The sequence below is a fragment of the Melanerpes formicivorus genome, unplaced genomic scaffold (assembly GCF_026170545.1).
Source record: "Melanerpes formicivorus ecotype bairdi unplaced genomic scaffold, bMelFor1.0.p_v2 SCAF_6, whole genome shotgun sequence".
Taxonomy (NCBI): Eukaryota; Metazoa; Chordata; class Aves; order Piciformes; family Picidae; genus Melanerpes; species Melanerpes formicivorus.
Window position 1 is genome coordinate 28,406,812 of NW_027142358.1, and position 17,500 is coordinate 28,424,311.

Genomic DNA, 17,500 nt, shown 5'->3' on the forward strand with positions numbered 1-17,500 from the left:
AGCAGAGGCTGAATGTAATGCAGCAGTTCCATATTCCTAGCAGCCATAGTATGGCCAGCAGGACCTGGGCAGGAATTGCCTCCATGTACTGGCACAGGTGAGGCCACACCTCAAATCCTGGGTTCAGTTTTGGACCCCTCACTACAAAAAAAAAGACATTGAGGTGATGGAGCATGTCCAGGGAAGGAAGCAAAGCTGGTGAAGGGTATGGAGAATAGGTCTGGGGAGGAGCAGCTCGGGGGTTGTCCAGCCTGGAGAAAAGGAAGCATTTCTCTGCCCAGTTGTCTCCAGAAGCAGGCACTGCTGTCTCCAGAAGGTCTAGAGCAGGATGGTGGGGATGCACAGCCTAGTCCCCACAGCACCCATGAGTCTGGGCTGAGCTCAGACAGTGGGGAGAGGCTGGGAGTGGGGAGCAGAGCAAAGAGCTGAATTACCTCATCCTTGAAATGTCAAGCTACAGATTTCAAAACCAGTGATGATCTTTCTGGTTAAAACAATTAAAGTTTTGATTCCGTTTGTTTATTGCACTATTAGTGATCTGCAGAAGACATTTGCAATAATAATGTACTTTTTTCTTCTTCCTTTTTTTTTTTCCTTCCCTACTGTTAAGGGCTTTATTATTCTTCCCTTGCCAGAAAGCACATTTTAAGAGCTTGGATTCAAAATTAAACATGACCTCAGTGTTTTAAAATACAATTACAATAACTAGCCATTTAGGAGGTTTTTTTTTTTCCTTTTCCTTTTGACATATGGTCAATACGGTCAATGGCGAAGGGTCTAGAGAACAGGTCTTAGGAGAAGCAGCTGAGGGAACTGGGATTGTTTAGTCTGGAGGAGAGGAGGCTGAGGGGAGATCTTATTGCTCTGAAGAGAAGGCTGAAAGGAGACCTCATGGCTTTCTACAACTCCCTGAGGGGAGGTTGGATTGAGGTGGGGGTTCATAGTATCATAGTATCATAGTATCGTTCAGGGTTGGAAGGGACCACAAGGATCAGCTAGTTCCAACCCCCCTGCCATGGGCAGGGACACCCCACACTACATCAGGCTGGACAGAGCCTCATCCAGCCTGGTCTTAAACACCCCCAGGGACAGGGCCTCGACCACCTCCCTGGACAACCCATTCCAGGGTTTCACCACTCTCATGGTGAAGAACCTCCTCCTCACATCTAGCCTGAATCTCCCCATCTCCAGCTTCATTCCATTCCCCCTAGTCCTATCTATCACTACCTGATATCCTGAGAAGTCCTTCCCCAGCCTTCCTGTAGGCCCCCTTCAGATACTGGAAGGCCACAATTAGGTCACCTGGGAGCCTTCTCTTCTGCAGACTGAACAGCCCCAACTCACAGTATCACAGTATCACAGTATCACTTAGGTTGGAAAGGACCTCAAGGATCATCGAGTCCAACCTGACACCACAGACCCCATGACTAGACCATGGCACCAAGTGCCACGTCCAATCTCTCCTTGAACGCCTCCAGGGTCGATGACTCAACCACCTCCCTGGGCAACCCGTTCCAATGCCGAATGACTCGCTCGGTGAAGAACTTCCTCCTCACCTCGAGTCTGAACCTCCCCTGGCGCAGCTTGAGACTGTGTCCCCTTGTCCTTCAGTCTGTCCTCATAGGAGAGGTGCTTCAGCCCTCTGATCATCCTTGTGGCCCTTCTCTGGACACCTTCCATCACCTCCACATCCCTCTTGTAATAGGGGCTCCGGAACTGGACACAGTACTCCAGGTGGGGTCTCACCAGGGCTGAGTAGAGGGGGAGGATCACCTCCCTCGACCTGCTAGCCACACTTTTCCTGATGCAGCCCAGGATCTGATTGGCTTTGCGGGTTGGTCTCTTCTCCCTAATATGAGGTGGTAGAACAAGAAGAAATGGCCTGAAATTGTGCCAGGGAAGGTTTAGATTGGACATTAGGAAAAATTTCTTTCCTGCAAGCGTGGTCAGGCATTGGAATAAGTTGTCTAGTGTTGTTGTGGAGTCACCATCCCTGGAGGTGTTCAAGAGGTGTGTGGACATGGCACTTTGGGACATGGTTTATTGGCCATGGTGGTGTTTGGTTGATTGGTGGACTCAGTGATCTTAAAGGTCTTTTCTAGATGAAGCAATTCAATTATTCTATTCAAGACATTATTTTATGCTAAGCAAAGAATTTCAGATATTGCAGCTGCTGTAGTGAAGACAGCTGTGTGACAAGGGATGTTGGGGCCACCTTACATGAGCTGTTTCTTGGGTTAAATTCCTGTGGTGTCTCTACATAGGTACAGAAAAAAATCTGCCGTCCTCGATAAGAGAAATTTATATTATTTATATGGAACAGAACAAACCAATTTACAAGAAAGGCACTTAAGTGGGAAGCTTATTTATTAATGAGTGTAGTAGACAAGCTAATGGGGTTGTAATGCAGATGCACCTAAAGCTCAGAGGACAGCAGTCTCCAGGCACCATGCACCACTTCAAAAGAGTGAGGGGAGAAGAATATTTCTGCTCAGTTCGAACCAGAGTTATGTAAAGTAGTTTCATCTGCCTCGTCTGAGAAGGATGGTCTGGAAGCATCTCTGTCTCTCCTGCCACAGCACATCAGGGGGAGGTTCAGAGCAGGGCTGGCATCCATAGCTTCCAGCACATCCCACTTTGTCCTTCACAAGGGTTTTGGATGCAATTGCAAGGTTGCATCAAAGCCACAGAAGTAACGCTGCACGAAGCAGTCCCAAAGCTCCTGGATCCCAGCAGCTAGGCCTTCTTGGCCCCAAGGGCGTGTTGCTGGCTCACGGTGAACTTTTTGTCCACCAGCACTCCCAGGTCGTTCTCCTCAGAGATGCTACAAGCAGTTCACTCCTCACCTGCACTGGTGTAGGGAGTTATTCTTTCCCAGGTTCATGATCCTATACTTCCTCTTGTTGAACTTCACAAGGTTGCCCTCCACCCAACTCTCCAGCCTGTCCAGTTCTCACTGGATGGCAGCACAGCCTGATGGTGTGTCAACCACTCCTCCCAGTTTGGTATCATGCCATCTTTTCTCTTGCACAGCTGCTGAGGTCTGCAGAGCTTCAGAAGGGCTTCATTCACATGAGAAAAATATTTCCATCATTTTTTCAAGCAGCAGATGGGCACCACATCTCTGGTGGTGGGAGGAGTGAGTGTGTCAGGTCATATGCCAGCTTCTGCTTTGATGGGGGGTCCTGCAGGTCAGGTATCAGGTGAGCCTACGCTTAGTCCTAACAGGAGATGCTCAGAGGGCACAGACTGGAAATCTGCTTTGAAAAACATCCTGAGGATGTTGAATTCTTAAGAGGTTCCTGATTTATCTGCATCTTAATTCATTTTAATAGGCTGGAGTATCTGCAAGTGCTGTGGGTTATAATTCTTGGTGCTCACTTTCATCTGGAATTCATGCACTAATGCCCATCAAGGTGTACATCCAAAGTCACAGCCCAGTTCAAATAATTCAGCCTTAAGTTGTCCTCCTTCAATTTCCCCATGCAGCAGCAGAGATCCGAGATGTGGGGTCTTGCAGCAGAAAGGCTGTAATGTCTGTTGGAACTGTCTTAGCTTTGGGGTTGTTTTTTTTCCAAGTTCATGAATAATTGGGTTAATATCTGTCTTAAATATGGAGGGGGAAAAAGATGGAAATTTGACTTCAGGTACCAGTTAGCAACTGGGCATTACTGATGTAAGCTCTGGAATTGTGCTCCAGCACTGTGGTGAACTTGGTGTGGTGAACATGGTGGGTGAACATGTAGTGAACATGATTAGGAGGAATTTCTTTGTTGAGTGGTGGAGCATTGCAACAGGCTGCCCAGGGAGGGGGTGAACTCACCACCCCTGGAGGTGTTTCAAAAACAAGCAGATGTGGTACTTTGAGGCATGGTCTAATGGTCATGGAGGTGTTGGGTAGAAGGTTGAATTTGATGGTCTTAAAGGTCTTTTCCAACCTTAATGATGCTATGATTCTATGTGGTGAACATGGTGTGGTGAACATGATGTCACAAACATGGTGTGCCAAACATGGGGTGGTGAATGTGGTGTGCTGAACCTGGGGTGGTGAACACCCTAAACTAAAGGAGAGAAGCTGAGGCAACCTGGTGTGTGGTTTAAGGGTCCCTTGCAACCAGCCCTAACACAGTTAATTGCCTGCGATAAAACCGACCTCGCAGGTCTGATGGGAAAATTCTTTTATATAGGAAGAAAAAAGTGTTTTGTAACAATTTCTTGTAAGTGCTAAAATTAACTGACTTTCTTTTAACCTAATTATAGATAGAACTGATGATATCCCCTACGCTGAACGTTGCTGAACATCTCGGGTGAGAGCATGCTGCCGCCTGACACTCGGATGAATTTTTGCTCTAAAGCATTTCATGGCAAGCATCTGCTTAATTCATGCTGCTTGAGGGCTTTTGGGGCTTGTGTTTCATACCCCCATTCTCCATCTAGAACAAGATGGTCCTTTCCAACAAGAAGATACCCAGAAATTGTTTTTTCTTCTCTCCTTTACATAAATCTTTCTATCTTAGAATCAGAGAATGGTTTGGATTGGAAGGGACCTTAAAGATCAGCTAGTTCCAACGCCTGCCATGGGCAGGGACACCTTCCACTAGACTAGGTTGCTCAAGGCTTCATCCAAGCCAGCCATGAACGCCTCCAGTGAGGCGGTATCCATGACCTCCATGGACAACCTGTTCCAGTGTCTCACCAACCTTCCCTGTAAAGAATTTCTTCCTAATGTCCAGTCTAAATCTCCCCTTCTCAAGCTTAATTCATTCTGCTGACAATCACATGGATCTGAAATGTTGTATCAAGAGGTCATTCTGATACTCTGAATATTTTTGTTCCCTAAATATGGCCCAGCTGTAGACCTTTGAGATGTTTCATTCACAGAGGAGGAATAGGTCTCTTTGAATAAGATTTTTGTCCATAGTAAGATCAAGTTGCCCAGGGAGGTCCTGGATGCCCCTTCCCTGCTGATATTCAAAGCCAGGTTGTACAAGGCTTGGAGCAATCTGGTCTAGTAGAAGGTGTCTCTGCCCACAGCAGCGGGGTAGAACTAGATGATACTTAAGGTCCCTTCCAACCTAAACTATTCTATGAGGCTATGAATCTCTGAGATAAGCTTCTCTGGAAACACAAGAAATATGTTCAGGAAAAATAAGTCAAAACCACACACACATGGGATTGTTTACTATGGACATGTTTCTCATGTCCCTAGGAAGGTGCCTCTCTTGCTGACTGCTGTGTTCCCTCCATGGTCTCACAGTACTGTATCCCAGGGCAAGATCTTGTTTGAAATCTGTGTCTCTCTATATAGGATTCCAATCAAAACTTTAATGGTACAGGGCAGTGAGTTGCATTTAATGACCTTCAGTGCTATCACTTGAGTCTTTTGGGCATTGACATTGATTTTCCTTATCTTGGCATGTGAAGACAGGAGGCTCACTCCCTTCTCTCGAGCATTTGCTGGTAACACAGAAGGAGCAGGCAATGGTTCTGCAGGCAGCAGAGATGGACTTTTGGATCCCAATTTCTTAGGCAACCTCCATCTGGTATATGAATTTAACATCATTAATTGCAAGAGCAGGAAAAAAAGGACCAGGCCATTTGGACACCAAGTTATTTTACTCCAGATGTGCACCTGTTTATTTGGAATTTGTACTTCATACCCAAATTTTTGTGCAAATGCTTCTTTTTCAGAGTGAAAGGGAAAGTCCTGGTTTAATCCAGAATTTTCAAGCACCAGGTCCGTTAGCACTTACATCCTGAACAATAAATAGAGGGGAATTAGGTATTAAGAAGAGTGTGGCCAGAAGGTGAAGATATGTTCTCTCCTCACCTCTACTCTGTCCTAGTAAGGCCACATCTGGAGTCCTGAGTCCAGTTCTGGGATCTCTGGTTGAAGAGAAGAAACTATTAGAGAGTCCAGCAGAGGCTCCAAATATGCTGAGGGGTGTGGAGACAGAGAGACCTGGGGCTGTTGAGCCTGGAGAAGAGGAGCCTGAGAGGGGATCTTGTCTATGCTCATCTAGAGGTAAAGGATGGGGGGGCACGACGATGTGGCACAAGGGGCAACAGGCACAAACTGGAACTCAGGAGGTTCCACATGAAGATGAGGAGAAATGTTTGTGGTGTGAGAGTGCTGAAGCCCTGGAGCTGGCTGCCCAATGAGGGTGCGGAGTCTCCTTCTGTGGAGAGATTCCAAACCCACCTGGCCATTGTGATCCTGGGAAAGCTGCCAGGGTGACCCTGCTTTAGACTAGATGATCTTCTACAACCTGGTTAATTCTGTTCTATTCTATTCTATTCTATTCTATTCTATTCTATTCTATTCTATTCTATTCTATTCTATTCTATTCTATTCTATTCTATTCTATTCTATCTCCAGAGGTGCCTTCCAACCTCCACCATGCTGGGATTCTGTAAATATGTAAAATGATGGGGTTGTTAGATCTCCAGTCTCACAGAATTCCTGAATTTGGAGAACATAGTGCAAAGGTTTTATGTCAAGGAGCAAGTCTTGCTTAGATATATGTTGTACTTGAATGTCTCCAGGGACAGGGCCTCAACCATATCTCTGGGCAGCCCATTCCAGCCTAAATCTACCATAAATGCATCAATTTCTTCTTAATAGGTCTTAATAGGAACTGTGGTGGGGTCGTCCAGCACAAATTGGGGTGGTAATTCTGTTTATTGCCACTCACATCCTTGTTTTAATCCCTTACTCCTATCACACGGCCACTTCATTTACAAGCAGCTAAATTAAACCATGTAAGGATGTGCTTCCCTATGAATTTTAAACCTAGAAAGCTGCTTTGTTCCTTGATTCAGTTGTTGGGGAGTGGGGGGGGGGGGGGAGGGGGGGAGGAGGGAATAATGAAAAAAACAAACAACAAAAAACCTCCAACAACACAGAAGGCAGACATATGGCTATTTGAACTCTTTATTTGCCACATTTACAATATTAATAACACTCTTTCTAGAAGTTGTCACATCAAGTAAAAGATCTTCATTCCAGCCTGTCTTTTGGGGCCAAATGGAGACTGGATGCATGCATTTAATAAATTGTAGTCTCAAGTAGTCATTTTTGTAAATAATTAGCTGGGGTGAAGGAATAAGTTAGCATATTGTATGCATCTAATGTTGCAAATGTACATACAGCAAACTTTGCTATTAATCAACAGTCAAGCACTGTAAGTTGGGTCTCATACATAATGAATTGTTCTGAAAGCCTCCTGGGTTTCATCGAGAGAAAAAGAAGAGAAAACACAAGTGCAGCAAGCTTTGGAATAAAATTTAACGAGATTGCTCGGCATCCCGTAATCGTTTTGGAATCATTAGAGACCACATCATTCATCTGCAGGTTTGGGGTGGCTTTAGCCTTCATCTATCAAAGAAAAGCTATTGAAATGACGTGGTGGTTGTTGATAAAATGCATTTTTATTTAATTTCACAATGAAAGCCTTCAGGAAGGATGGGGGGGGGGGGAGGGAGAAGAAAAAAAGGCAGCTCGCCGTTTATTGTGTCAAGAAAAACGTTGGATGACAGACGTTCCTTTTAGTGTTAATTTGTGTGCCCTAATCAGTGCTAATTTTTCCATTTGGGAAAGTAACAGGGTAGATATTTTTCTCAAAGAAAAAGGATATTTGGTAAGACAAAGGTAGGCATCTCTAGGTGCTCTGGTGAGACCCCACCTGGAGCACTGTGTCCATTTCATGCACCTCCACAACAGGGACATCAAAATGTTGGAGAAGGTACAGAGGAGGCCATGACGAGCACCTCTCTTCTGGGAACAGGCAGAGGTGGGGTTATTCAGTCCAGAGAAGAGAAGACTTCTGGAAAACCTTAGAGCAGCCTCCCAGTACCTGAAGTGGGTCTACAAGAAAGCTGGGGTGGGACTTTGGACAAGTGATAAGACGAAGGGCAATGCCTTTGATCTGGAAGAGGGGAGATTTAGACTGGAGATCAGGAAGAAATTCTTTACATTGAGGGTGCTGAGACACTGGAACAGGTGGCCCAGGGATGTTGTGGATGCCCCCTCCCCAGAAGTGTTCAAAGCCTTCAAAAGTGGGTAAGACCTTGAGTTACCTGACTAGTGGAAGGTGTCCCTGCCCGTGTCAGGGGAGTTGAAACTAGTTGGTCTTTGAGGTCCTTTCCAATCCAAACCATTCTATGATTCATATATTCATGGAGTGTTTTGGATTGGAAGAGACCTCTCAAGGTCATCTAGTCCAGGGTCTCACCACCCTCAGTTTAAAACATTTCTTCATGTATCCAGTATAAGTCTCCCTCATTTAGTTTAAAATAATCACCCTTTGTCCTATCACAATGTAGCCTCAGCTGGACTCTTTCCAGTAGTTCCTTGCCTCTCTTGAACTCAAAGTCTGTTCTAGAGTGTTTCTGTTAAGTTGGTTTTTTTTTAAGGACTATCTGAGACAAGAAGTATCTCAGAAATAAAATAAGTAATTAAAATCATACCCGTTTTGAACATGGCTTTGAACATGGCTACCTGCTGAGGCTCCTCACAGCATTTCTCTGGTTTTCATCATAGCTAAGCTATTCAAGACACTGAAGCCAATCTGCTGCTTACATGTTTGTTTTGGAAGCACCTTAGAAACTTCCAGTCCTTGGCAAGTTGTTTGGAAGGAGCCTGTTAAACTGGAACAGGTGGTGTTTCTGCTTCACTCCCCCTCTGCTAAAACCATCTCTTCCTTCATTTCATCCCATACAAACATAAGAAGTCATAGAAGTGGCACAGCTGGGAGAGAGTCTCAGGAAGACACCTCTTAGCTGCATGGGTGCCAGAGCCAACTGGATTCTTGAGCTTGTTTGTTCCTAAAAAAAGAGCTGGAATGGAAATTAATATGTAGGGTTGCAGTAAGAATGGTAGGGAATGGCTGCCCTGTGTGTAAGCTGGAGCAGCAGGTCTGCACCTGGGCTCTGGTGGGACTGATCTTACGTCTCTCTTGGACTTCACTACTGCCAAGAGCTGAAGGCAAGGCTGGAGATCTTCAGCAGCAGCAGCATGCATTCCTTAGCCTGAAAAAAAAGTCTTTTTTCAAGAGACATCCAACTTTAAATATATATATATACTTAGATGTCTGCTTTCTATAGCTTAAAACAAGGGCTTTTTTTATGTTTGAGCAGTGTGAAGGTTTAATTAACCATCATGTTCTAAAGCTGTGTAGATGAGCTGAACATCCATTTAACACCACCAGAAAGTTAAGACAGGCATCTGACTTACTTCACACGTGTGACTGACTGGCATCTTACTGCAAACAACATTTCAGTTTCACAAAGCCTTACAAAAACCCCAGCCATCCTTAAAACCTCTACAGTAATGATTGACCATGGTGGCCAAGTGAAAAACCTCCACCTGGAACTTTTTGAGGTGCCAGGCAGCACCTAATACAATTCAGTAATGAGATCAAGTGCAGTGATGGTCTCCATTGGAAGCAGAAGGGTTTTTCAAAAGCCTTTCTGCATTTTTAACTAAATGCTGCTCATTATTCTAGCCACGGTGGCAGAAAAGTTGTTGGTACTTTTTCAAGGACTAAAATAAATAATAATGAAATTCTCCAGGGCAAAAGTGAGGCAGTTGGATTTCTCACACCTTCCCTTCAGTTTCCTGAATTCTTGGATCATAGAAGCACAGACTGGGTTGGGTTGGAAAGGACCTTTAAAGGTCATCTGATCCAATCCCCCTGCAGTCAGCAGGGAGATCTGCAACTAGAGCAGGTTGCTCAGAGCCCCAAACAACCTGACCTGCAATGGTTCCAGGGATGGGACATCTCCCACCTCTCTGGGTAATCTGGGACAGTGCTACACCACCATCATGGTAAAAACATTCTCTAACTGCAGGGGGGTTGGACTAGATAAGCTTTAAAGGCTCTTTCCCACCCCAAACATTCTGTGATTCTCTGTCTTTTATGTAATTTATTTAATACAGAGCTAATGACCTGACAGTAACCATGAGGCCTCAGACAAATAATGCTGTTGTGCTGTTTCCCACCCAGTTTGGGGGGAAACTGTGGTAGTTTGGTGCCTTTCTGGAGGAGGGAGAGATGATGGTGCCTGTGTGGCAGCGTGGAGAGCCCAGCTGCTGGGGGCTGCTCGCTTGCTGAGCAGTGAGCAGAGGAAGTCTTTTGGTTTTATGATGATATTACAGCCCAAATCATTTCCAGACTCGAGAGAATGTGAAACAAGATGATGTGAAAAACATAAGGTGACTGGAGTTTTGAGTGCTTCCTATGCTCTTCTGGATAAATGGAGCAGAAAAGTCTACCAACTTCTTTTTGAGATTTCAGAGGCATTATTGTCTTCTGTGGTTATTATATTGTCATAGCTCCAACAATCCACAGTAAAACTGAGCCATATTCTGCTGAGGGTTGTACATGCATGGAATAACAGATCATCCATGGTGACAAGAGCTTGGTTTGAGGTCCATGGCATAGATATCTGTGCAAAAATTGGGTGTTGTTTTTTTTTTTTGGTAGCAAAGAGATTATGAAATAGCAAAATAAGGTAGATAGCAGATTTAGAAAGCAAAATTGAAAAAGAAATTGAAAAGCATTCATTTGGTGAATAAATGAAAGGAAAGAAATAAACTGAGGTGGTTTAATCTGGAGAATAGGAGGCCAAAGTGAGACCTCACTGCTCTCTACGACTCTGAAAGGAGGTTGGAGCCAGATGGGACTTGGTCTCTTCTCCCTAGTATCAGGTGATACAACAAGAGGAAATGTCCTCAAGTTGTAACAGGGGAGGTTTAGATGTGGCTCTTTGGGACATGGTTTAAGGGCCATGGTGGTGTTAGGTTGGACTTGATCTTGGAGGGCTTTTCCAACTGAAGCGATTCTATGAGAAGAGCAGCAAGGGAAGTACGTTTTTGTTTGCAGGTGCTTTCTGTTCGCTCGCTGTGTTCTTTAGTGTCCTGCAAGCAGGAGCTGCCATTGAAAATCAAATGAATTCTCAATTGCTTCCTTCCAATTCAATCAGAGGAGGAAAGCAGAAACCTGCCACCGTCACTGGAAGGAAACGGGGCAGAGGAATGCACGGGTTCAGCAGAAAGCTGTTTCCTCCTTTCCCCGGGGATGGTCCCTGGGGAGTCAAGGACTGTGCCCCTGGGGGGACTTGGAGGAGGAGCCTCACCTCCACCCACCCAGGAAGCATGAGAATGCATTGTCTGCTGTGGATTTGGGAGGGTTTTGTGCTCCCTGATATTCCCCAGGATATCATGCAAGGCATCACTTTCTTCTCACCAATTTCTTCTGATTTTTTGTTTTGTTTTTCCAGCTAAGAGCAGCCTTGTGTCATCACTGACTTTCTGGAGGCGATGAGAATTCATTTTGTCACTGCTTTATGAACCTTTTCAGTTTTATCAGAGCAGAATATAGGTGAACTCTAACCCCAGATTGAATGTTCTGAGCTATTTTACTACTTTTTTGCAAATTTAGAGAGAAGGAATATCCATTTTTATAATTTTAACCGTTATAGAACCATAGAATGGCTCGAGGTGGAAGTGACCTTAAAGATCATCTAGTTCCAAACCCCGTGCCATGGACAGGAACACCTTCCACTAGACCAGGCTGCTCAAGCAAGGCCTTGTCCAGCCTGGTCTTAAATTACTGTGTCCAATTCTGGGCTCCCCAGTTCAAACAGGACAGGAATCTATGGCAGAGAGAGTCAAGGATGCTACTGCAGGAGAGCTACAAGGATGATTAAGGGACTTGCACACCTCTCCTATGAAGAAATGCTGGGAGACCTGGGGCAGTTTAGTCTGGAGAAGAGGAGCCTGATAGGGGATCTTATTAATGTCTATAAATACCTGAGGGGTGGGTGTCAAGATTAAGATGCCAGTCTCTTTTGGGTGGTGCCCAGTAATAGGACAAGGAACAACAAGTATAAGCTTGAACACAGAAGTTCCACCACAACATGAGGACGAACTTCTTTACTATGAGGATGCTGGAGCCCTAGAGCAGGCTGCCCAGAGTGGTTGTGGAGTCTCCTTCTCTGGAGAGATACAAATCCCACCTGGATGCATTCCTATGTGCCATGCCATAGGTGATCTTGCTTTGGCAGGGGGATTGGATGCAATAATCTCTGGAGACCCCTTCTAATCCCTACCATTCCCTGATTCTCTGATTATATAATTATAATTCTGCTATCTTCTCTCTGGTAACAGGGCAGAGTCCTCAGCTGCTTGCAAGGTGTGTGAGGGCATGGAGGAGATGACAGAGCCGCTGAAGCAGTGCCTGGAGTGGCTGTGTGCCTACTTCTGTGAGCCAGCGAGGACAGCCAGCCTGCCCATGCCAGCCTTCCACCACCCGCTGCTCCAGAGAGGTTGGTACCATGGCACCCATCCCCTCCCTGCTCCCATCAGCCAGGGTGCTGCTGCCACCTGTCTCCTGAGTGCTTGGTCAATGGCAATAAGAATCATAGAATCATAGAATTGTCAGGGTTGGAAGAGACCTTAGGAATCATACAGTTCCCACCCCTCTGCCATGGGCAAGGACACCTCACGCTACAGCAGGTTGCTCTGAGCCACATCCAGCCTGGCCTTAAAAACCTCCAGGGGTGAGGCTTCTACCACCTCTCTGCGCAACCTGTTCCAGTATCTCACCACCCTCATGGGGAAGAACTTCTTCCTAACATCCAGTATGAATCTACTTATTTGTATAGTCCCATCACTACCTGACAGCCTAAAAAGTCCCTCCCCAGCTTTCTTGTAGCCCCCTTAAGATACTAGAAGGCCACAATAAGATCTCCTTGGAGCCTTCTCTTCTCCAGACTGAACAGCCCCTATTCTCTCAGTCTATCCTCATAGCAGAGGAGCTCCAGCCCTCTGATCATCCTCATGGCCCTACTCTGGACACATTCCAGCACCTCCAGATCCTTCCTGTAATAGGAGCTCCAGAACTGGATGCAGTACTCCAGGTGGGGTCTCGCCAGAGCAATGAAGAATTAACTGGCACATCAACATGATAACGTTTCTCTCTTCTCTTACTTTCTCCCAGTAATAATTTCTTAAAATGGAAAAAAAAAACCAAAACCAAATCTATTGGAATAAATGTGGAAAAAATACCCAAAATTTGAAGAAACTTATTTTTGGAAATGATTTAATAGAAGAGTAAGATAAAAATCACATTATCCTGGATAACATTGTACATTTCAATTTGTCTGTAAGTCAAAAATGCTAAATTAGGAGTTTGGTATTTATTTACTTTTTCACATTTACATTTGAAAGTGCCTGCTCGTTTCTCCAGGCACTTAAAAATGCAGAATAAACATCAGTGAGAGCGTAAGGATCCAAAGCTGTGAAGGCTTTTTCTCATCACAGTGATCTCTTTTCAGCAGCAGCTTATCCAATGAATCATCAAAAGGGACAGCACTGGAACAGGCTGCCCAGTGGTGGAATCACCATCCCTAGGTGTGTTAACAGTCCGTGTGGATGTGGTGCTGTGAGACATGGTTCAGTGGTGGACTTGGCAGTGTTGGGTAAACAGTAGGTCTTGATGATCTTGGAGGTGTTTTCCAAATCTAGTGATTCTGTGAAACTGATTAAAGAGCTTCCTCGTAAAACAAAAAAGTGTGAAGTGCTTTTGGGATGAAGCATTTCTCAATTCATGGTCACTTGTCTGAATAGAATAGAATAGAATAGAATAGAATAAACCAGGTTGGAAGAGACCTTCAAGATCATCGCGTCCAACCTATCACCCAACAATACCTAATCAACTAACCCATGGCACCAAGCACCCTGTCAAGTCTCCTCCTGAACACCTCCAGTGACGGCGACTCCACCACCTCCCCGGGCAGTCCATTCCAGTGGGCAATCACTCTCTCTGTGTAAAACTTCCTCCTGACCTCCAGCCTGAACTTCCCCTGGCACAGCCTGAGACTGTGTCCTCTTGTTCTGGTGCTGGCTGCCTGGGAGAAGAGACCAACCTCTGCCTGTTTACAACCCCCCTTCAGGTAGTTGTAGAGAGCAATAACGTCACCCCTGAGTCTCCTCCTCTCCAGGCTAAGCAGCCCCAGCTCCCTCAGTCTCTCCTCATAGGGCTTGTGTTCCAAGCCCCTCACTAACTTCGTTGCCCTTCTCTGGACTCGTTCCAGCAAGTCAACCTCCTTCCTAAACTGAGGGGCCCAGAACTGGACACAGTACTCGAGGTGTGGCCTAACCAGTGCAGTGTACAGGGGCAGAATGACCTCCCTGCTCCTGCTGGCCACACTGTTCCTGATGCAGGCCAGGATGCCCTTGGCCCTCCTGGCCACCTGGGCACACTGCAGGCTCATGTTCGTGCAAAGTACTAAGATAGGTGGGAAGAAAAGTAGTAATAACCAACTTGGAGATAACAAAACCAGAGAGATCTGCAAACTCAGAAAGTAAAGATATCTTCCAGGTTGGAGAAAGACATCTGTCCATGGTGCAGCACACAGCTTGGTGTTATCCCAGCCCTCAAGGCTGGTGCCAACCAGCCATAGCTGCTCTGGGTGGCTCAGGGGAGTTCTTTCTCACTCTCTATAACTCCCTGAAAGGAGGCTGGAGACAGGTGGGATTGGTCTCCACTAACTTCACCTTAGTTACAGGTGGTTGGATGAGAGGAAATGGCCTTAAGCTGCACAACATTGGACATGAGGAACAATTTCTTCACTAAAAGGGTTGTCAAGCCCTGGCACATGCTCCCCAGGGCAGTGGTGAAGTCCCCATCCCTGAAGAGATTGAAAAGTTGTGCAGATGTGATGCTGAGGGACATGGTTTAGTGGTGACCTGGCAGTGCTGGGTTAATGGTTGGGCTTGGTGATCATAAAGGACTTTCCCAACCTGAATGAATCTGTGATTCAGGGAAGAAATTGTTCTTCATGTCCAACCTAAACCTCCCCTGCCACAACTTGAGGCAATTTCCTCTTGTCCTGCCACTTGTTCCTTAGAAGAAGAGACCAACCCCCACCTGCCTCCAGCCTCCTTTAAGGGAGTTGGAGAGAGCCAGAAGGTCTCCCCTCAGCCTCCTTTTCTCCAGGCTGAACAACCCCAGGTCCCTCAGCTGCTCCTCACCAGACCTCTTCTCCAGACCCTTCACTAGCTTGGTTGCCCTTCTCTGGATGTACTCCAGTGCCTCAAAGTACTTCTTGGAGTGACTTGTTGACTTACTGGCTGCCCACTTTAACCCATGCAGCAGATTTCTTTTTATTTAAATGTATTTGAAAAAAAAACCCAGAATCTTCAAGAATTTGTGTCAGGGTTCAACCCAGAATTCCACTCAGCACAAATAAAGCTGGGTATTTCTTACTTCTCTATAGCGTGACTTCAAGGTGCGACACCTCAGAAAAAAACCACTGAGTAATGGGAAGTGATTAATTGGTTGTGATATGTCCTGGTCATTAGCCCACTTTATATATGAAGAAGAAGAAGGACCATGAAGATGATCAGAGGGCTGGAGCACCACTCCTGTGGGGGCAGGCTGAGAGAGTTGGGCTCTTCAGCCTGGAGAGGAGACATTGGAACTAGGTGATCTTTAAGGTCCCCTCTCACTCAAACCATTCTATGATTCTGTGATAAGAAAAATTGCCCCAGTAATATTTGCAAGCCAAGACATGAGATGTTTGATTTGTGGTCCTGTGAGATGGCAAAGACAATGTTAAATTGGCCAGTCCTGAATTTCCTGACTTTTCATCATTTGTGCTTTCTAATGGTCATGGTTGTGGCTGCAGAACTCACTGCAGCACTGGCCACTGCAGCGAGGAGCAGTCCTGTGTTTGCAGACCAGATGGCTCATTAGAGCATCAAGAGCAGAGGAAATTGGAGACACACAAGAGTTTTCCTTCGCCCTGTGACGAGCAGCAGCCCTGGGGCTCTGCTCTGTACATGCCATGCCATGCCATGCCCGCCATCCTCACCGGATGAAGTCCTGCAACATCACCAAGCCACCCTTTTATATCCTTGAGCCTGGAGTTCCTCTGGCAGGTCCCTGTAATGCAGGTGTACACCTGAAGAAAAAATTGCTTTATAACAGAGTCCACCTTATTTCTTCAAATTACCTGTGAATTACCCTGTTCATGAAAAGAAAGGGGGCTCTGCAGGTCTGCACATGGTGACACATTATCTGGGTCACCTTTCAAACCAAAGGCTGAGAGTAGCTGTGAAAAAAGGAGGAACAACCTCAGGATGGAGGAGATCAGGGAATCACATGAACTCTCAGTAAACTTACAGACAACACCAAGTGGGAGTGTTGATCTGCTTGAAGGTAGGGAGGCTCTATGGGAGGAGCTGGGCAGACTGGATTGATGGGCTGAGGCCAGTGGGATAAGGTAAACAAGACCAAGTCCTGGGTCCTGCATTTGGGTGACAAAAAAAACATGCTGAGGCTCCAAAGATGCTGAGAGGCCTGGAGCATCTCTGTGAGGAGGAAAGGCTGAGAGACCTGGGGCTGTTGAGCCTGGAGAAGGGCAGCCTGAGAGGGGATCTGATCAATGCTCAGCAAGATCTAAAAGGTGGGAGGCAAGAGGGTGGGGACAGACTTGTTGGTGCTCAGTAACAGGACAAGGGGCACTGGGCACAAACTGGAACCCAGGAGGTTCTACCTGAAGATGAGGAGAAATGTCTCTGGTGTGAGGGTTCTGGAGCAAGCTGCCCAAGGAGGTTGTGGAGTCTCCTTCTCTGGAGAGATTCCAACCCCACCCAGACATTGTGATCCTTGGCAACCTGATGTGGGTTCCCCTGCTTTAGCAGTGTGGTTGGACTGGGTGATCTCCAGAGGTCCCTTCCAACCCCCACCATGCTGAGATTCAGGGATTCTGTGGGTCTGTGATTTATTTATGTTGCAATTTGTGAAATGCTCCTAATTTTGTCATAAAGATTCTATTCACTCAAGGAAAAGGGAAAAAAAAAAAAAAAAGGTTAAGAAATTTTCCTGAGTTCCCTTTTTTTTTTTCCTTTCCTTCCTGCAGCTTCATCAGCCATGCAAATACATTTCTCTTTAGGCTTTTAGAATGTGTTATTTTAAAGTAGTATGAAATAATCTGCTCGAAAGCGTTAGTACTTCACATATCTGGACATGGCAGATCCAAGTGCAAAGAGATGACAGGCTTTCATATTTCTGTCTGCCAACACAAAATTCAAATTCCAGAGACTGGCACCTTCTTTTATTACCATTTCATGTGAGAATAGTTTTGATAAGCAGAAAGTCACTGTTTTGCTAGACATTTAATGGATTTTTTGCAATCCAATACGTTCCCCCACTTTTGCTTCAAAGAGAAATCAATCCTCTCCAACCTTCAGAAATAAAAACAACAGGACTCAAAACTACTTTTATGTCTCAAATTCTTTTTCCAACCCTGTATTCAAATCAAAACTAAACAAAAAAAGGCTGTAAAAATGCTTTCTGGACAGAAGTCTTACCCAGTTCCTGTTGAACTTTCGTGGTTCTTGGGCTCTTGGTGGAGCCTTGAGGAGTGACCATGGATGGAGGCATGAGTTTTGAAAGAGTTTGAGCATGGGAGACCTTTGGTCCCCCTA

At 45.7% G+C, this 17,500-nt stretch overlaps 1 protein-coding gene across 1 annotated transcript in view; it reads left to right on the plus strand.

The window, feature by feature from the left end:
- Positions 1 to 17,500, plus strand: part of MGMT (O-6-methylguanine-DNA methyltransferase) — a 167,114-nt gene that overhangs the window by 118,861 nt on the left and 30,753 nt on the right. Inside the window, exon 4 of the mRNA XM_068140219.1 lies at positions 12,173 to 12,330. Coding sequence (XP_067996320.1) covers positions 12,173 to 12,330 — 158 coding nt within the window. The remainder of the gene's footprint in view (positions 1 to 12,172; positions 12,331 to 17,500) is intronic.